This window comes from Ambystoma mexicanum, chromosome 8 (assembly GCF_040938575.1).
Source record: "Ambystoma mexicanum isolate Mex_15411 chromosome 8, UKY_AmexF1_1, whole genome shotgun sequence".
Taxonomy (NCBI): domain Eukaryota; kingdom Metazoa; phylum Chordata; class Amphibia; order Caudata; family Ambystomatidae; genus Ambystoma; species Ambystoma mexicanum.
This window is the reverse complement of record NC_090929.1, coordinates 163,228,572-163,249,908: the sequence shown is the minus strand read 5'-3', so window position 1 is coordinate 163,249,908 and position 21,337 is coordinate 163,228,572. Positions and strand designations below refer to the sequence as shown.

General features: G+C 50.0%; 1 protein-coding gene across 1 annotated transcript in view; it reads left to right on the top strand.

The window, feature by feature from the left end:
• Positions 1-21,337, top strand: part of UBAC1 (UBA domain containing 1) — an 819,245-nt gene that overhangs the window by 619,094 nt on the left and 178,814 nt on the right. Inside the window, exon 9 of the mRNA XM_069609556.1 lies at positions 10,516-10,654. Coding sequence (XP_069465657.1) covers positions 10,516-10,654 — 139 coding nt within the window. The remainder of the gene's footprint in view (positions 1-10,515; positions 10,655-21,337) is intronic.

The window sequence follows — 21,337 nt, the reverse complement described above, 5'->3', positions numbered from 1 at the left end:
ATTCAGGCCATTCACTTCTCTCCAGACACTCGCAACAAGTTATGTGTATTGGGACAAATACCCAGCCATTCAGCACTCCACACTGCATTCATAACAGTTTTGGGCAGGGTTGTCTCAGTCATTGTGTCAAACACTAGAAACCAGACATCCACAACAAGAAGTGCATATTCGTCACACACTCCATTCACCCAGGTCCCACCCACAGGGTGTACCCACAACATACAGTCACTGGGAAGGCTCCAGCCAGTCTGGCCTGGACTTCACAGCAACACTTCCACCCAACAGCCAGTCAGGGGGAAGGGACAGAGTCAGGGCTTCCCAGGACTTTGGGAAAACAAGGTAACAGACACTAGAAAGCAAGCGGCCACAGGGCCATCTTGTTTCCTATCAGGAATCAACTCCCAAAATGGAGTATACTCAGAGCACCTGTCAAATTCAGAATGGAGCTGCCACCAGCCCATACCCTGCTCTGTGGCCCACACAAAGGTGCCCAAAAACATACACTACGGGCACAGGGTTGCACCCCCACCCATGGGTGCCCTAAGGGTATCGCATGGGTCTGTACACCAAACCAAAAACAGGAAGAGCTGCACTGCCTGGAGTCCCACATGGACTCCTGGGCAGAAAACCATTCAGAACACAAATGGAAAAGCAGTACAGGACAAGGGCAGGGAGGCCCTGTCCCTCCAATGCATTTCCAGCATCACACTAGGTGAGTGCTGAGTGTTCTGTCAAAGGCTACAATCAATCACATCCCTGTCACCAAGGAACTGTTGGAGGGTCTTTAGTGATGTATGGTAAAATCCCACCTGATGGTCTGGGTGTGTTCTGGCCTCTTGAGCTTCCCATAAACACATACTCCTTTGAATTTGCATGAGGTTGCACCTTCATTTTCACCATCTGTGATCCCGTCAACAACAAAGTGCTTTAGTGCACAGCAGTCTTGTTGGCCCTGAAGGCGTCTCTTGCCGCTTTTCTGGCAAAGAAGGTGCTGATCTGCACAAACAGTAAACAGTGGTATTCTATGTAAAAAAGCAAGTTGATCCCATGTCACTCAACTTTGTGCTTTAGTGGTGTGGGAGTGAGCAAGCACTCAAGTGACACTCTTGGAAACACTCCTTGCATGTGTTGACAGCTACAGAGTGCTCTCCCTGGACATGCTGATGCATCCTTCAAACGAATATGAGGTGCACAATCCAAGTTGTGAACTCATTCAAGAGATCGGGTTATCCATCCATCGACTTCATTCAGCTGCAGTCTCCACCAACGTGATGCGTAGTGAAGAGATGACAGTCTGGACTGGCCCGCCTAATCTTGTCTGCTGGATTCGTAGAAGTATTCTCCTGCAAGTGGAGAAAGAGATTTAGCCACCCGTGGACTTTAGTGATGGCCCTCCCCCAACTGTTCTCGTTCTCCCCACTAATCACCTCCGATATCCACTCTTGGTAACCTCACCTTATGTTTTTAAATGATGAGTTCTCCATCCTGCATGGCATGCAGGGGTGCGTAGATACCAGTTACTTCACTGGTTTGAAGGTACTGGAGGAGTTCCGGAGGAATATTGACTCCAGTGTCTATAAAGTTCAAAGAGTTCAATATGTCCGATGTTCACTCTTGTTCCATTCCCTCGTTAGGTTGCTGCTGGGTCCAAAAGAATATTGCCTGGAGGCAGCTGATGGCGTTCAGGTAAGAGTCTGTATTACCAAACACTGTCCGGTAAAAGTTCCATGAGCATAACTTGCTGTTTTCTCTCCCTTTATAGGTGCGGCATAGAAAGATGCAGCAAATTAAAGGATAATGCCTCTGGTGGTAAAGCAGGTAAGCCTATGGTGGCAAAGAGATTGTCTTTGTCAGTTTTCTCGGCTCACCTTGTTATTCCTTTTGTTTCCCCCCAGGTGCTGGGTTTCGACAAAGAAAATGATGAAGGCACCGCTGAGTTGAAAGATGCGGTGGACTGGTGAGTATAACGCGGCGCTGCTGCTGGCGAAGCGACGCGTGCTGAAATAATGTCCTTTCCAGTCTCGGAGATGTGCTGGGTCCGGAATCAGGTAAGGAATCAAATAATGTCCGTGATCTAACCTCTTCTCCTTTCTTTTCCTTTTGTCTAGGAGCTCTGGATTTGAGGCGGGCGTGGCAGAAGACTGGATGCTGACTTGCAGACACGGTGAGTGTTACGCTGCTGGATGCAGAATAACACGAAGCATGAGCTGCTGTTCGGGCGTGGTTTAAATAGCCTGCAAAGTAGTCCCAGGTAAAAAGTTCCCCAGAACCACACCCGAGTAAAAAATAGTCCCTGTAATAAAATAGTCCCATCCAGGCCTCACGTTGGCTTGGACTCATTTGCAGCATGGTCTGCATAAGGTAAGTAAAGTCTATGAGCCTGGCGCCTATGGCGCCAGGACTGATTTCTATGATGAGCCTGGCGCCAGGACTGAATCCAAACAGCCCCCAGCCGGGGCTATTTGGGTTTTAATGAGTATCTGGATGCCTGCTCCCGGGGCTGATGGACTCGATCCGGATGCCCGTGGGTAGGCATCATGACAGCGCAGCGTATAGTCAAATGCATTCTCACGGGGGAAAAACTTTTTCTTGAATTAGTTGGGGATGTTTGTGTATGCATTTTAACCTCTTCTCCTCCCCCTCTGATGGATAGTGCATTTTATAATGTTGTGGTGTGACTATTTTCCTGCAATTTGTGCGAGTGAGTCGTAAGGTGAGGACGAGTAGGGCATTGAGTCTACCCCCTAAAAAAGTTATTTACATGTTTTTCTCAAAATTGAGTATTTTGTATCTTAATTATGGGGTGAATTGAAACAAAACATATGATTCACAGGTAGTTGTGCATGGGAACAAACAAACTATTCAAATACTTTGAATGCCAGGCCATCAACAGTACACGCAAGCATTTTGCTGCAACAAATCATGTACATGCCTCTCAGAAAATTGGGTGGACGATTAGAAAAATATATTCGAGGGGATTGGGTCCTCCGACGTATTCCATATCTATGACATGTAATCACCACAGCTGTGCTGCTTCGGAAACTTTTTCGGCGTCTGCGTCCTGCGTCGATGACGTCGATGCGCCGTCGTCGAGGACCTCCTCCGACGTCCGACGTCATCCGATGTGATAAGTAGGACGCACGACGCCCATAGCCTCAGTTCCGTTTTTTCCGCGAACGTGTTGCTTCGTGTTTCTCGGTTCTAAGCCTCGACTCTTTGGAGTTCTGTTCTTTCTGGTTCTTCGAACCTGTTCGTTTGTGAATTTCCTTCGGCGATGTCTTCCACTTCGTCTTCAACCCCGCGTCCGGGCTTTAAGAAGTGCGGGGAGTGTGGGTCCAAGATGTCGGTGACTGACTCGCACGACGCCTGCCTCTGGTGCCTCGGGGAGGCCCACGACACGGATGACTGTGTCGACTGCCAGTCGCTCACGTCCAAAGCCTTACGCGAACGTAAGAAGAAGTTGTCGGTAGGTCGGGTGTCCAAGCCCCGGAAGTCGAAGTCGGCGGGGCTTTCGACGGATGATTCGAGGGGTGACTCTCCGCGTCATCGTCGGAAGTCTCGTCGGTCTTCTTCTAGGAGTGGGTCTCGCCACTCCTCGGCCTCTTCGAGGCATTCTCGGAAGCGCCGTCACCGGTCGCCTTCCAGGTCCTCTTCCGAGGATTCTGCACGGCACGTCGGTTACCCCACCAGCCGTGCGACGCCGGAAGAATGGGCTTCCTTCGGGAAGAAAATGTTGGCGATTCTTGAGTCGCAGGGTACTCAGCCGTCCACACCCCCGAGTTGGGTCGGCCGTGTGAGGTCGAGAGACGCCGCTCGCAAGAGTGGTCGGCACGAGTCACGGGAGCGGTCCCGTTCGGACAAGGAGGCTCGTTCTCGCCGTACCCGTTCCAGGTCCCGGTCCTCGACGCGTTCGAGACCGTGTGCTCCTGTGAAGTCTTCGAGGAAGACATCGACGTCTGAGGCGTCGAGGGCGTCGACAGGCTTTCTCGAGGCTCCGGCTTCGAGGGCCTCGTCGAAGCCGTCGACGATCAGGTCGTCGAGGGACACGCTCGGAGCTCCGGCTTCGAGGGCTGTGTCGACGCCGCCGATACTGGAGGCGCTGCATCTGACGTCGACGCCGATTTCCTCGACGTCGACGCCGATCCTCTCGGCGCCGTTGCCGGTTTTCTCGGCGTCGGCGCCGATTCGCTCGACGCCATCGACGCCTTTCGTGTCGGAGGTGCCCCGTGTCACGGGTGTACCCCCTAGGAAGGCTCTGATTAAGAGCAAGCACTCTCGGGTGCCTTTTCGCCACCTGGAATATATTTCGGAGGCGGATGAGGATTCTGATGGCCTGGTTCCTAGTCAGGTGCCAGATGAAATTGTCTCGGGCCATAGTCAGTTTGACGATTTGAGGCAGTCACTGCATGATGCCAGTGGACTGGACACCTCTCCGGAGGTGGAATTTTGTAGGCCTGAGCCTGGCTCCCATGCCGATTCCTCGTACCGGCGCCTTATGGCTAGGGTGTCTGAGTATCTGGGATGGTCTGCTCCCCCAGGGGAGTTTGTGCAGGATGATCTGACGGACATCCTTGATGTTGGTCCCCCAACTGACCCGGTACTGCCGTTCCATATGGCTTTACAGAGAAGGGTGGCGGCGGCTTGGACTGCTCCGGAGAGTCTCCCGGCGGTGGGCAGATCCTTGTCGCGTAAATACCGTCCAGCCAGTAGCGACCCCTGCTACTTGACCAGGCACCCCACTCCGGAAAGTTTGGTGGTGCAGGCGGCCACGGCCCCGGCAAAGCAGGCGTCGTACCCTACCATCCCTCCTGATAGGGACGACAAACGTTTTGATGGCTGGGCGAAGAAAGTGTTTTCTTCTGGTGGTATGGCGCTTCAGGCGGCCAACTCCATTTGTGCCTTGTCACGTTTCACGCACACTCTGTGGAACTGTGTTGCGTTAGCGGCTGAACATATTCCCGAAGGGGTTGAACGGGATGGTTTCCTTGCTATGGTCCAGGATGGTAAGGATGCCATGTGTGAGTCCGTTCAGTCGGGTCTGGACTTGGCTGAATGCGTCAGTAGGTCCATGGCGGCGAGCACCGTGATACGCAGGTTTGCATGGTTGCGGAAGTCGGGGTTTGCTCCTGATGTGCAGTCCCGGCTCCTCAACATGCCCTTTGATGGTGAACACCTTTTTGGCAGCAAGGCTGACGAGAGCCTTGAGAGGTTGCAGACCTCAAAAGCTGCAGCGAAGTCGTTGGGCGCTGCAGTTCGCCAACCTCCGCCTTTTCGTCCTAGGGGACAGCAGTGGAGGGGTGGTTCCTTTCGCTATTACTCATCCTTCAGTAAAGCGAGAGGAGCTGGCAGTCAAAGAGGCCAACGCAGGGGTACCAGAGGTGGACGACAGGGTACCCGTGGTGCCAAGGCCGCTCGGGCAGTTGCCTCTTTGCCCTCAGGTAACGCCGCAGCCGCTCCCATTCAGTCGTGAGGCCATGTCCCATGGTTCGCCGGTTGGGGGAAGGCTGGCGCAGCATCTTGTAGAGTGGCAAGCCATTACTTCAGATGTGTGGGTTCTGGAGATCATAACCCACGGCTACTGTCTTCCTTTTCGGCACAGGCCTCGCGACAATCCACCGGGGAACCTCTCTTTGCAGAGTCCGGATCCGCTCCTTGCGCAGGAAATTCAAGCCCTGCTGGAGAAAGGCGCCATAGAACTGGTGCCTGTAGCGGAGAGGAACAAGGGATGGTATTCCCCTTATTTTTTGGTTTCGAAGAAAGACGGGGGATTGAGACCCATCATGGACTTGCGCGATTTGAACAAACTCCTCAGGAAGGACAAGTTCAAGATGGTTACTCTCTCTCAAGTCCTCCAGGCCCTTCAGCTTCAGGACTGGTTGGTGTCACTCGACCTCAAGGATGCTTACTTCCATGTGCCGATCCATCCCAAGCACAAGAAGTACCTGAGGTTCGCGGTTGGCGACTCGCACTTTCAGTTTCGGGTCCTGCCGTTCGGATTGACCTCCGCCCGAGGGTTTTCACCAAGCTCATGGTGGTGGTGGCAGCGCATCTCAGGCAAGGGGGGATTCACGTCTACCCCTACCTGGACGATTGGTTGATCAGGGGGAGCTCTCCCGAGCAAGTCCTGGATCATCTATTGATCGCCTGTCGCTCCCTTCACAGGCTGGGCTTCTCCCTCAATTTAAAGAAGTCCCATTTGACGCCAACGCAGCGGCTCCAGTACATCGGAGCAGTGCTCGACACTTCCCTGGGGCAGTGTTTTCCTCCCCAGGTGAGGGCTCTTCACATTCAGCAGATGGTGCACAAGTTTCAGCATGCCCAGACGCTCCCAGCGTTCGAGTTCTTGAGGTTGCTCGGCCTCATGGAATCCTGCATTCTTCTGGTGCCAGAGGCTCGCCTGCGGATGAGATCTTTGCAGTGGGCACTCAAGACGCAATGGTCGCAGTCCTCCGGCAGGATGTCGGACTCGATTCAGGTGCCGTCCTCGGTCGCCCGGGACCTTCTGTGGTGGGCCGTCGAAGGCAACTTGATGAAGGGGGCTCCATTTTGGCTTCCCTGGCCGGAGGTGACGATCGTGACGGATGCATCCCTCACGGGATGGGGAGCTCATGCCAACGGGCTGACAGTCAGCGGTCGTTGGTCTCCGTCGGAGTCCAGACTCCATATCAATCTGTTGGAGCTGAGGGCCGTCAGGCTAGCCCTGAAGGCTTTTCTGCCGACTGTGCGAGGGACGAATGTCCTGATCCTGACGGACAACACAGTGGCCATGCACTACCTCAACAAAAAGGGGGGGGCAGGGTCACTTCCTCTGTGCAGAGAGGCGATGCAGCTCGAGTTCTGGGCCATCCAGCAGGAAGTTTCGATCTCGGCAGTTCATCTGGCCGGTGCCGAAAACGTGACGGCGGACGCTCTGAGCAGGCAGAGCGCGATCTCTCACGAGTGGGAGTTGGCTCAGGAGATTCTCCTGGAGATCTTCGCCCTTTGGGGGACCCCTCAAGTGGATCTCTTCGCCTCCAGTGTCAACCGGAAGTGCGAAAGGTTTTGCTCGCGGGAATTTCCTCCAGAAGGGGCCTTAGGAGACGCGTTCGTGGTGGAGTGGTCATTCCCGCTGCTGTACGCGTTTCCTCCAGTCCCCGTCATCCCGCAAGTGCTGCGGAGGTTACGGAAGTTCGGTTCCCGGATGATCCTCATTGCCCCGGCGTGGGCTCGGAGGACGTGGTACCCGGACCTTCTCGACTTATCCATCTGCCCTCCACGTCGTCTTCCCTATCGAGACGATCTGCTCTCACGGGAGGGGGGTCAGGTTCTCCATCCAGAGGTCAGATCCCTCAACCTTCACGCTTGGTTTCTGAAAGGTTGAGGTATAAGGATTGGGACCTCCCTGAGGACGTGATGGAGGTGTTGCTTTCGGCCCGAAGGCCGGCAACAAAGTCTCTGTACCGTTGCCGTTGGCGTAAGTTCTGCGACTGGTGCAGAGTTCAGAATGTGGATCCTTTTGCATGTGACATCCCCATGGTTCTGTCCTTTTTACTTTCTTTGGCCCACAGGGGCTTGCAAGTGGGTACCGTTAAGGGTTACCTGGCGGCGCTGTCCATCTTTAAGCGCTAGTCTGAAGAGTGTTCTTACTTTAAAATCCCTTTGATTTCACAGTTCCTGAAAGGGCTCACTAATGTGTTCCCTCCGTCACCTTTCCTGGTGCCCGGTTGGGATTTAAACCTGGTTCTTAAGTTTCTTATGGGTGCTCCGTTTGAGCCTTTACATTCTTGCCCTTTGAGGCTGTTGACTCTGAAAACTGTGTTTTTAGTTGCGGTTACTTCCGCTCGCAGAGTGAGTGAGTTACAGGCACTTTCAGTTAAGCCTCCCTTCACTGTATTTCACAAGGACAGGGTTGTCCTTAGAGTTCGTCCTTCTTTTCTTCCGAAGGTAGTGACGGAATTTCATTTGGCCCAGAAGGTTTTTCTTCCGGCATTCTATCCTCCTCCGCATCCTGGTAAGGAAGAGGAGAGGCTCCATAGGCTTGATCCTAGGAGAGCTTTAAGCTTTTATGTTTCACGCATGTCCCGGGTCAGAGTGGATGATGAACTCTTTATTGGTTACGCTGGTAAGCGTTTGGGGCAAGCTGTGACGAAACAGACTTTGTCTCGCTGGATTATTTTGGCCATCTCGGAGTGCTACCGTTTGGCGGGTAAGGACCCACCGGCTGGCTTGCGGGCCCATTCTACCAGGGGTATGGCTGCGTCTACTGCCCTGCAGAGGGGTGTTCCTATTCGCAACATCTGTGATGCAGCCACCTGGGCTTCAGTACATACATTTGTACGTCACTATTCCCTTGATTCCATCCGAGCACAGGATCTGGCCTTTGGCAAGGCGGTCCTTTGCTCTGCTATTTGATTGGCTATTCTACATTTTGATTCTAAATTCTTTCCCTCCTCCTTGCTTTGGTACTGCTTTGGGAGTCTGTCATAGATATGCAATACGTCGGAGGACCCAATCCCCTCGAAGAACAAGTTACTTTCTTACCTGGTAACGTTCTTTCGATGGGATGGTCCGACGACGTATTCCATATCGCTCCCGCCCGGCCTTCCCCGCTGCAGAATTTCTTTTGCGATTGCAGCTTACGTTCCGCAAGGCTTTGTGTCTGACTGGCAGTTGACTTATGTCACACGTTCTGGGGGAAAAAACTACAACTGAGGCTATGGGCGTCGTGCGTCCTACTTATCACATCGGATGACGTCGGACGTCGGAGGAGGTCCTCGACGACGGCGCATCGACGTCATCGACGCAGGACGCAGACGCCGAAAAAGTTTCCGAAGCAGCACAGCTGTGGTGATTACATGTCATAGATATGGAATACGTCGTCGGACCATCCCATCGAAAGAACGTTACCAGGTAAGAAAGTAACTTGTTCTATGCACAGTTGATCAAATGTATGTTTGTGTGCAAGACCGCTCTGAAACCGTGCCTGACCATGTGCCACTACCACACCACGAAAATGGTAATAGTAAATTAAATGCAATCGAAGTTCAACTGGTTTTAAATATGGTGCGTGGAGAATTATTTGTTCCTATGCTAGTAAATGAAATACATTAATAACTGCCAGAACATAAATACAATTTCTTAACTGCCAGAATATAAAAACATCTGAATTGTCCTCAAGAGTGTTTTGATCTCCACTGTTACCAGAACATGTTGAAACTAACTTCAACAGTGTACCATGCTTGTTCCAGTTTAGCACATGGTCAGGCTAACATATACATCACGCCAGAATTGCCCTATGTCACTTATTGTCATATACCATGTCCTACTACCATGTGAATTGCCTCATGTCACTTTCATATGACCCAGAACTGCTGCATTCGAACGCCATGGCCCCAGGGACTCCACCATGGCACTTTCTATCAACCTAAGAACTGCCTATGTCATCTCATTGCCCCAAATTGCCCCTCCCATGAATTCTGGTAGCTGCATAACATGTACATTCCCACTCTTTGCACCCTCCCCTGATTTCCCTCACAGGGTATACCTAAACCCATCACTACAGATACATGCTTGCCTTGTGCAAACTCTCACCCTTCCATTAGTCCACACATGGCATAGTTGCCTTTCACAACCAAAATGGCCAACATGAACGTAGGGAGAAGGGAACTACATGCAGTCCTATCTCCTTTTCCATGGTGGCCATTGCAGTGGAGGGGCCAGGCCGGAACAGCAACTGTTCCTGCTGTAGGCGAGAGACGAGGTGACCACAGGTAATCAGGGTTGGGGTGGAAAGGGGGAATGGGCGGGGTAGGAGGAAGTGGTGACAAAGTGGTGGGAAGGGACTGCTACTGCAAGGATGTACCAGCTCTGGAGGGGAGCCACCTGTTTCTGAGGAGGCTTGGAACGGGGGCCCATCTTTCCGAAATTCCTGGCTTGCTGGGAGGGCCCACAGGTGCAAATAACAATTATTGTCTGATTGGAAGAGTAAATCAAATGTTTGTATAAAATATTCTTCTTAAGGTTTTTACAGAAATACACCATAATGTCGCTCTCATTTGCTCGCCCCGCAGTCACGAAGCATTTGGGGGCGCACAAAATACTGACTCCCATTACTGCCCCCAAGCAGAGCGGGGGTGTCTGGGAGTCGGATGCTGCGGGGGTGTCCCCCACTTACCATTGTGGTAAGCGGGGGACAACAAAGTTAAAAGAATTAAATAAAATAAGCACCTGCTGCGTCGGCTCCGACCCACACAAAGGAACCAACGCTGCAGGAATAGCAGGGAGTCTGCGGCGCACATAGAAGTGTGCCGCCGTGAAGGTAAGTGGGATGGGGTGGGGGAGGTGGGTAAAGTGATCTATTTGATCACTACGCTGCTCCGTAATTGCCGTCGACATTTCAGCACTATACACTGTTCTTTTTTCTCTTTATGTCTTTAGACACCATCTACCTATGTCATGTTGGAATAATTGTTGGAATAATTGTACTTTCGTTTGGAAAACTTTCTTAGTTTTCAATGTGCTTGTTCTATTTTACAGTGCGAATGGCTACTAGGCGACAGAAAGCCCTCTCCAGAGGAACTGGACAAAGGAATTGATACCACTAGCCCATTATTTCAAGCCATCCTCGACAATCCAGTGGTACAGTTAGGCTTAACAAACCCCAAAACACTGTTAGGTAAGTTTGTTATTTGCATTTTGACACATAAATAATCTATTCCTTTAGTAGTGAAATCTAGATATTAATTTCACTACTAAGTAGCCATTGTACATCTAGAGTTTCTGTTCACTCTTTGCATATCAGCTGCTTGCTTTGCATTGCTCTGTTGTGTTTTGAAATGTAATATAAATAATCTTTCATACTGTGCTGTTAACTGTCCGTATTATTCTCAAGTGATCAGACTGGTGACTTGTAGCTTTTCAAATCTGTGAGCTGGTTTTGGAAAGGTCTGGCAGCATAATGTGTCTGACTGTTTAAGGAAGAAGGTGGTTTGGGTAGTTAAAGGATCCGTGAGTCTCAACAGAAGGTGGGTTGGGTGACAGGTCTGGATTTTTCTGACAGTTCAGGTGATGTATTGAGCCTTGTACTGTCAATTTCCAGTTCTTCGCCACACAACGTGCAATAGTAGACCAGATGAAGTATTTTGGGCTGGGTGGATAGCTCAGGGGCAACACGTTTGTCCTGGAAGCAAGACAACGCATAGCAACACAGGTTCGAACCTTGGGCTCACGCTTAGGAACTGGTCTCCAGTATTAAGCGTGTTATAAGAGAACAATTACATTCAATATGTTTGACTTGCGTTCTCTGTTGAGAAAGAAAGACTTGCTCAGTGGCTTTAATTGTGTGCTGTGTGCACCCATGCATTGATTGTAGTTTACAACCGCCCTCCCCTCCCCCATCACCCCAATCTGCTGATGTGTGTGGTGTGATCAGTTGAGTTGCTAATTCGACATAGCTGGTGCAGAAACAAAATTCTATTGCTAGATCAAGCAGTCACTCATTAGGCATTCAAGAGATCCTAACTTCAAACATACAGCCTGTCTGTTGTGAAAGAAGCAAAACAGTTTAGGGCCAAAACTGATACTGCCTTTAAAGAGTCTTTTAGGCAATTCCGACTAATATATTTGTACTCGAGTTTCTCACCTCTACATTTACTAGCAGAGTGAGGAATAGAGCTTTTCTTGCACAGAACAAAACATTATTTCTTCAAAAGCAAAGCAAGTTTGCATGCATGGCAACTCCTGTGCTAGCTTCTCAACATATTCTCCTGCTTTTCTCCATCAGTCCTTTTCTCAATGACAGCAGGACTTCATGCTTTCCAGATAGGTCTCAGGCCATTTCTGCCGTTTCTCAATCTCTTTTCTTTTGCAAACTTCCTCCTCTAATATGCTGTATAGTTCCAGCTTCTCTTTGCAGATTGTGCTTCGACCCTGATCACTAGTGATGGGTACTGTGCGTCACCTGCGACATTTCTTCTCAGGGCCCTCAATTCATCTATCCATGGTTATTAAGACATCTTAAAGTGGCCCTACCATCCTCATTCTTTTTCCTCATTAAGGCTAACAATGAAAACCCCTTAGCCGTGCAATGAGTCCCTTCACTTCTCTGGTTCTTGGAGGGGAGGGGCAGCGATGGTCCTTTGTCCATCTTACCAGGAGGCTTCCTGGTCAATACACATACCCTATGCCCTTCCATGCAGCAATCAAGTGCCCTAATGACCTGAATGCAAGTGGTGATAATGGGGTTCACTCCACTTTGCACCTTGCTTTGGTCTGGGTCTCTCTTTGCCTGTACCAGGGAAATGCCAGAACACTTAAGGGTTTTATGCTATGATTCCAGGACCAAGCTCCAACCCTGCTGTCCCACTGTATTCCATATCATCATGGGTCAGTGACACTCGTGGTTCTTTATTCCTTACATAACAACGCCATATTTTTTATTTTATTGAATTCCAATTATCTTTTTCAATCTTACCTCACCCTCTCCCCACTTTACACTTCTTAGTTCAGGTATTCAGATTCTTCAGGGGCAGCACTTTCCGGGCTCTGTCTCTGGTTCGGAGCACACAGGCTATGCAGTGGAACACTCCTGACAGCTTTATCCGGTCTGCCCAGCAACCTTGTCCCTCTTACCATGGTAACAAAGATATGGTATTTTAAAAATGCAGAAACTGGTGACGTCCTAGTTTATGGACCTTGTCAGAAAAATGCGTTCAAAGCGATTGTGTCCTCCGACGTATTCCTTATCTTTGATAATATGTTTCCAGCTTGCTGGCCTTGGAATTTTTTTCTGTAGAGGTCGCTACGCGTCGATGTCTGCCAAGTCAATGTCTCTCGACGGCCACAGTATCGGCGCCGACGTTACCATGCCCATAAATAGCCACGCGCTGCGTCCGTTGCTCAGTTCTGTTTTTCCGCGCTTCGTGGGGCCTCGGAACGTCATTGCTCAGTTCAGTCAGGATAACTCTATATCTACTCGAATAATACCTACTCGTTCTCGATGGCATCTTCATCGGAACTGACAACGCCACGATCCGGCTTCAAGAAATGTTGAGACTGCGGTAAAAAAATGTCGATAACGGATCCACACAGGATCTGCTTGTGGTGCTTGGGATCCGAGCACCATTGTTCGGAGTGTGAGGACTGCATGTCCATGACGGCGAAAGCCTTGAAGGAGCGCAAGGGGAAGCTCGAAAGAGGTAAGTCAAAAACCTCCTCGAAGGTTTATCCGGCTGAGTCGAGGCATTCGTCTCCTCGCCGTCGAAAACATTCCCATTCGAGATCTCGAAGTAGCTCCCACCATTCGTCGAGATCAAGACACTCAAAAAAGAGACTTTGAAGATCCCCTTCCTCGTCGTCTTCTGTGTCCCCAGAAAGGGTCTCCTGTCCCACAAAACACAGCTCTCAAGCTGAGTGGGAGGAATTCAGAAAGAAAATGTTAAGCGTCTTCAAGAACGCAGCCTCGACCCCCTCGAAGACAGCTGAGGGTGATACCCCGGGTGAAAAACCCAAAAAATCAAAACGCTGCGAGTCGCAGCACCCGGCGAAACATTCCACCCGAGAGCGCCACGAGCCATCGGGTAAGAAGGCACCATCTTCCACGCCGTCGTCGAGGATTCCTTCGACGCCGTCGTCGAAGGTTCCTTCGACGCATGGATCGGCGCCATCGACGCCGTTGTCGAAGGGTTTCTCGACGCCATCGTCGACGCCGACATCGACGCCGATGAAAGAGAAGACCAAGGCTACTCCACAGCCGACGGTGATTCCAAGGGCCTCCGGCACGACGCCGAGACCGTCGTCGATGTCCTCGAGTAGGATCCCGATCCTCTCGAGTTCTTCGAGACCCCTTCCAGTTTTTTCTAAGCCTGTCACATCGGCGTCGACGACATCGACGTTTTCTCGCCCAATAATGACGAGTTTGGCTCCTTCTGCCTTAAAGATGGGTTTTACACCATTTCAGAGGTCAGAGTACCCTGGACTATCTTCAATTTATGAAGAGGGGGAAGATTCTGACCAGGAAACATTTGGGTTACAGAGGACCACACTGCCTATTTCAGAGGATTTCACCTCTGAGGAAAGAAGGCTGAAGGACCTACAAGAGTCACTACATGAGGCAAGTGGGCTGGACACTTCCCCAGAAGTGGAATTTGTTAAGCCAGACCCAGGGGAACATGCCGAAACACCCTATAGAACCCTTATGGCAAGAATTATTGAATTTATGGGTTGGTCTGCGCCTTCCCCTGTTTTTCAACAGGATGATTTAACAGACATTTTAGACAAAGGTCCACAGGAGGACCCTGTGGTCCCCTTCCATGCAGCCTTGCAAAGGAAAATTACATCTAATTGGGAAACTCCTGAAGTTATCCCTGCGGTCAATAAAAGATTGTCAGCCAAGTATAGGGTAGCGGCTGCTGACCCTGAATACTTATCAAAACGCCCGACTCCAGAGAGCCTGGTGGTTCAAGCGGCAACTCCATCTAGCAGTAGGACCGCTTACCCTACTTTCCGACAGGATAGAGATGACAAGAGGTACGATTCTATGGCGAAGAATGTCTTCTCTGCTTGTAGTATGGTGTTGAAGTCCATCAACGCCACCTGTACGCTCGCCAGGTTCAGTCACACACTATGGGAGTGTGCTTCATCATCGGCTGACTGCATACCCGAAGGAGAGGAAAAGGAAGCCTTCCTTAACATTATTAAAGATGGCAAAGATGCCATGTGCGAATCACTTCAAACTGGCATCGATTCCGCTGACAGTATCAGCAGGGCCATGGCGGCAAGTACAACAATCCGCAGGCATGCGTGGTTGCGAAAGTCTGGCTTTGCTCCAGATGTACAGGCCAGACTTTTGAATATGCCCTTTGACGGCTCTTCACTATTCAGAAAAAAGGCTGATGACAGTCTGGAAAAGTTACAGACTTCTAAAGCCGCAGCAAAATCTTTAGGAGCTGCTATCCGCCAAACTCCTTTTCGCCCCTCAGGAACCTCTGGGAGAAGAAAGTCCTTTCCCTATTATTCTGCATTCGGGAAAGGCAGAGGACAGCCGGCTCAAAGAGGCCAAAGGAGATCCACCCGAGGTGGACTGGTCAAAAGTACTAAGGCCGCAGCAGCAGCAGGTGCCTCTTTACCCTCGGCATCTGCATCAGCCGCCCCCAAACCACTCGGAGGCCTTTCCACACAATACACCTGTAGGGGGCAGGTTAACTCACCATCTGACGGAATGGCAGGCTATAACGTCAGATGCTTGGGCATTGGAGACAGTTGCCCAGGGTTACTGCCTACCCTTTCTACACATCCCTCAGAGTCATCCACCGGGGAACAGCTCTCTAAAAGTTCCAGATTCGCTCCTCTTGCAGGAAATTATAGACCTGCTAGAGAAAGGTGCCATAGAACCGGTACCTGTAGCGGACAGGAACAAGGGCTGGTACTCCCCCTACTTTCTCATACCGAAGAAGGACTGAGGACTCAGACCCATCCTGGACTTACGAGAATTGAACAAGTTCCTCAGGAAGGACAAGTTCAAGATGGTAACTCTCTCTCAGATCCTTCAGGCCCTCCAGCTCCAGGACTGGCTGGTATCTCTGGACCTTCAGGATGCTTATTTCCATGTGCCAATCCATCTAAAACACAGGAAATACCTGAGGTTCGCAATTGGCGAGACTCATTATCAATTTCGAGTTCTGCCATTTGGGCTGACCTCCGCCCCGAGGGTCTTCACCAAGCTAATGTCGGTAGTGGCTGCGAGTCTAAGGAGGGAAGGGATCCACGTTTACCCCTACCTGGACGATTGGCTGATCAGGGCTGTATCTTCGGAACAAGCTCAGATCCAGCTAGATTATGTCTGCCACTTCCTTCACAAACTGGGATTCTCCCTCAATTTAAATAAGTCACAGATGATACCATCACAGAGACGCCAGTTCATTGGAGCGGTCCTGGACACTTCCCTGGGAAAAGCCTCGCCACCAGAGGTGAGGGCTCAAGATATTCTACAGATGGTCACCAAGTTTCAAAATGCCCAACGTCTCCCAGCCTTCAACTTTTTGAGGTTGCTAGGCCTCATGGCATCCTGCATCTTCCTTGTGCCAGAGGCTCGCCTGAGAATGAGATATCTTCAGTGGGCACTGAGAAGTCAGTGGTTGCAATTCTCAGGGAGAATGACAGATCTCCTCCGGATTCCGGACAAGGTAGCCCGCGACCTTCAATGGTGGGCCTATCCAGAGAACATCTTGAAAGGAGAACTGTTTTGGCAACCATGGCCGGAGATAACAGTAGTCACAGACGCCTCACTCACGGGGTGGGGAGCCCATGCCAACGACTTGACCATCAGCGGTCGTTGGTCTCCATCGGAGTCCAGACTACACATCAACCTATTGGAGCTGAGAGCGATCAGACTAGCGCTGAAAGCTTTCCTGCCATCAGTACAGGGGAGAAATGTCCTGATAATGACGGACAACACGGTGGCCATGCACTACCTCAACAAAAGAGGAGGCGTAGGATCACTGCCACTGTGCCTGTGCAGAGAGGCGATGCAGCTCTGGTTTTGGGCAATTCGGGAAGGAATCTCTCTATCGGCAGTCCACCTAGCCGGAGAGAAGAACTTGACAGCGGACGCTCTGAGCAGGCAGAGCACAGTCTCCCACGAGTGGTAGCTAGCTCAGGAAGTCCTTCCAGAGATCCTAGCCCTTTGTGGAACCCCTCAGGTGGATCTGTTCGCCACAAGCACCAACAGGAAGTGCGATCTGTTCTGTTCAAGGGAATTTCCCCCGAGAGGAGCTCTGGGAGACATGTTCGTAGTGGACTGGGAGTTTCCACTCCTTTACGCGTTTCCACCAGTCCCTGCTATTCCTCAAATGATCAGGAGGTTGAGAAGATTCCGGAAAACCATGATCCTAATTGCCCCGGATTGGGCCAGGAGAACGTGGTACCCGGACCTTCTAGATATGTCCATCTGCCCTCCAATCCGTCTTCCACTCAAAGAGAATCTTCTCTCGCAGAAGGGAGGTCAGGTTCTCCATCCAGACACCAGAACCCTCAACCTTCACGCTTGGCTTCTGAAAGGGTGAGGTACAAGGATTGTGCTCTCCCTGATGACGTCATGGAGGTGTTGCTTTCGGCCAGAAGGCCAGCAACAAAGTCTTTATACTGCTGCCATTGGAACAAATTTTGCAGCTGGTGTAGGGAAGAGAATATCGACCCTTTTTCATGTGGTACACCAACGGTGTTATCGTTTCTACTCTACTTGGCAAACTCAGGCCTTCAAGTTGGCACTGTAAAAGGCTATCTCGCAGCGCTTTCTATCTTCAAGCGCACTGCGGAGGAACCATCGTATTTCAAACTTCCTCTAGTGGTACAATTTCTCAAGGGATTAACTAATGTTTATCCCCCAAAACCATTCCAGGTTCCCTTATGGGACTTAAATTTAGTCTTAAACTTCCTAATGGGCACTCCATTCGAACTACTTCACTTTTGTTCGCTGAGATTTCTCACGCTTAAAACTGTCCTATTGGTAGCGCTAACATCTGCTAGGAGAGTGAGCGAGCTACAAGCTCTCTCCTGTAAACCCACACATTTCCACAAGGACAAAGTTGTCCTACAGGTGAAGCCTAATTTCCTCCCAAAGGTGGTTTCTGAATTTCATATTACTCAAAATTACCTTACCTTCGTTCTACCCTCCTCCCCATCCGGGGAAAGAGGACGAAAGGCTACATAGGCTGGACCCAAGGCGAGCTCTCAGCTTTTATATCAGCAGAATGGCTAGGATCAGGCAAGCAGACCAACTGTTTGTAGGATACTCAGGTCACAAGTTGGGACTACCCATAACAAAACAAACCATCTCCAGGTGGATTATTTTGGCCATTCTGGAATGTTACAAACTGGCAGGGAAAGAGCCACCCCAAAAGCTCAGGGCTCATACAACCAGGGGTATCGCAGCCTCTTCGGCTCTCCAAAGAGGGGTACCGGTCCGAGACATATGTGCGGCTGCCACATGGTGGTCCGCACATACATTCACAAAATTTTACAATATGGATTCCTCCACTACTCAAGAGACCAGATTTGGCAAGGCCGTATTACATTCGGTCCATCCCTAAAGGGATACATAACATTCTCACTCCCACCTCCAATTACATGCCACTGCTATGGGAGTCTATCAAAGATAAGGAATACGTCGGAGGACACAATACCTTCGAAGAACAAGTTACTTCTTACCTTGTAACGTTCTTTCGATGGGATGTTCCTCTGACGTATTCCTTATTGCCCCTCCCATCCATCCCCGCAGTAATACTTCCCTTGTGGTTGCAGCTTACGCTCCTTCAAGGTCAATAACCAATTCAGGCATGACTTTTCTTATGCTACAAAACGGAACTGAGCAACGGACGCATGCTACAAAACGGAACTGAGCAACGGACGCCGCGCGTGGCTATTTATGGGCACGGTGACGTCGGCTCCGATACGGTGGCCGTCTAGGGACATCGACGCGCTTCGCCCTCTACAGAAAAAATTTCCGAGGCCAGCAAGCTGGAAACGTATCATCAAAGATAAGGAATACGTCGGAGGAACATCCCGTCGAAAGAACGTTACAAGGTAAGAAGTAACTTGTTCTTCTCCACTACCACTCCATCCACCGTCTGTACCTGTGGATCCTGTGCCATGGGCCTTCTACCCATGAGACCCCTCCTCTCCCTATGGACTCTCCTGCATGTGGTTTCCAGCCGATCCTCCCACCTGCTGCCTCCTCCAGGGGATCCAGCTCCAAATCAGACACCTGCTTCTAAAGCGGGTTATCCAAGCCCAGTCCAGGAAACTCATATAGATGGACCTGAGAATGAGATTCCGTCTTCTCAAATATTCCATGAAATGCTAGTTGGTATAATGGAATGTATGCTGCTTTTGGTGCAGGATACTCTTGCATCGGCAGCAGATGGCTTGTATCGATTTTGCCAACCAAAGATGGCACCAAAATTTGTGAAAAGCCACATTCAGCTACACTGTTAATAAAATGATTGATGGAGAAGGTGTGCATGAAATCCTACCCCCAGGTTCAATCGTTAGTGGTCGCTGCAGCCATGATGTGGGGAAAGTGGCCCTTCGGCTCCTCCACTTCACCTACGATGCAGGAGTTATTTTTGGATAGCCTTGATAGGTGTATCTACAAGAATGCTTGGAGACCAGCCCAGTTTGCCCAGTCGGGAGGGATACAAAACCGATGGATGTGCACCTGTTTGAGTTATGGTTGCCTCACATTGACACTAACACTAGGGAGGTTGTTGGGAGGGGCATGTATTGGTTTGTTGAATGCCAGTAGGCTTAGATGAAGACAAGTGAAATTCAGATGGGTGGTCAGGCGCTGCTTCTTTCTCCCTCCTTACTCTTTTCCCCCTCTTTGATCTTTTCCAGAACCTTCTTTCCACCTCCTCTGCTCTTAATCTTTCTTCTCTGGCCCTCCCATCTTCTACTTCAGCTTCCTTCACTCTTACAATATTTTCTTCCCCACGTCCTTCTGCATCTCATCCCAGACCTTTCCAATCTCCTCCTCGCTCTCTCCTGCCGCCTTGTTCTGCTTTATCCCTTCCTCCTTGTCCTGCTCCAGTACCTCGGCTCCTCCTTTCCTCCTGCTTGCAACATTCCACACTCTCCTCTAGCACCTCCTCCGAATTGCCACTTCCTTCTCAAACCAACTCCAGGCACCAACTCCTGTAAGGTCCCAGCTCTCAAATCCTGCAGGAGCAGACAATGAGTTCTCCAGACGCTTTAGTCCGGTCCACCCAATAATCTTTGTTACAATTGCTGAGGTGACCAGCCCGGGGAGAAAGGGGAAGTTGATAAAATATAAAAGAACAGGTCCCTGTCGATTGCCCTCTGACTTCAGGACCTTGCGCATTCAGGAAACTTGCAAAATGAATACATCTTATGGTTATGTAACTTCACTGAATCTGACACTCCTTACAATATTTTATACCACCTTCCCTTAATTACCTGAATACCTCTGCCCCAAGCATGGTGGTAACCTTTTAGGAACTGTGTTGAATTGAGTCTCTACTGACTTGTGTAGACTTACTTGTAATATGTCTTTAAGTGAAAAGTTCTTTTGAAACAAAGGTTGTCTCTCTTCTGATCTATCACAAATACTTTCTCCCAGCAATGGCAGTATTTAATGTTCATTTTCTGTAAGTACTCTTTGGAATGGATTGTGTCCTCCCACGTATTCCTCATTTTATGATATCTTTGTTACCAACTTCAGCTGCTTCGGAAATAAAAATCTCCTGGCAGAGGGTGCTGTACGTCGTGGCGGTCGACCCGATGTCCCTCGAGGGCTTCCATCTCAGCTGACGTAACTGTTGAGTAAATATACCATGCGCAGCACCCGTTGGCTTCAGTTCTGTTTTTCCGCGAATGCGATTGCTTCAAGAATTACAGGGTGCAAATCGAAAATGACCTTGTCTTCAGCTTCGACTACCGGTTTGAATAAGTGCCTAAAATGCGGCACCAAAATGTCCATCGCGGACCCGCGTAAGATATGTATCTGGTGCCTGGGTGTCGAGCATGTAACAGACGACTGTCGATCCTGTCAGTCGATGACAGGTAAGGCCTTAAAAGAGCGCAAAGCTAAACTGTTGGTGGGTAGGATTTTCCCCAAATCCTCGTCCACTCCATCTAAATTTGGGTCATCTCACGAGTTGAGAGATTCCGCTCCTCACAAAGAAAATCCCCAAAACAGTTCCACTCGAGGAGCAGACACTCCTTGTCATCGAAAAATCAATAGTAGGCAATAATCACATTCTTCTCCCTCATCTTCTTCCTTAGAAAGGAGCATAGTCTGCCCGACTAAATCTTCCTCCAAAGAGGAGTTGGAACTCTATAGGAACTCTATATGAAGAAGATTTGCAAAATCTTCGAGGAGCAAGCCCCCTCGTCCTCGAAGAAGAAGAAAAGTGGCGATGCTACGGTCAATGACAAGCATGAGGCCAAGGCAAAACCCTGCACACCCTCGAGCACGGGTCATAAGCCCAAGACAACTCAAATCTTCGAGTACTCGACAAGACAAGAAATTGTCTAAGAAACCGCTGAGGGTCAAGTCCCTCGAAGCACAAGACCAAATTCAAGCCGTCAACTCCATCAACGCCACTGAAGTCGACACCATTGACGCCATACATAAAACATTGACGCTGATTGTAGATTCTTCAATGCTGTTACCACAAAAAAGGCAGGAAAAGCTTTTTAAACCTTTAGCTTAAAAGGATTTCTTTATATCCTTAACATCTATAAATTAGGGTTATGAAACCTCCGATGATACCACTCCATGTGGTCTCCAATTGGATACTCAAAGTATTCAAAGAAATACTAACATACCTCAATGTTTCAT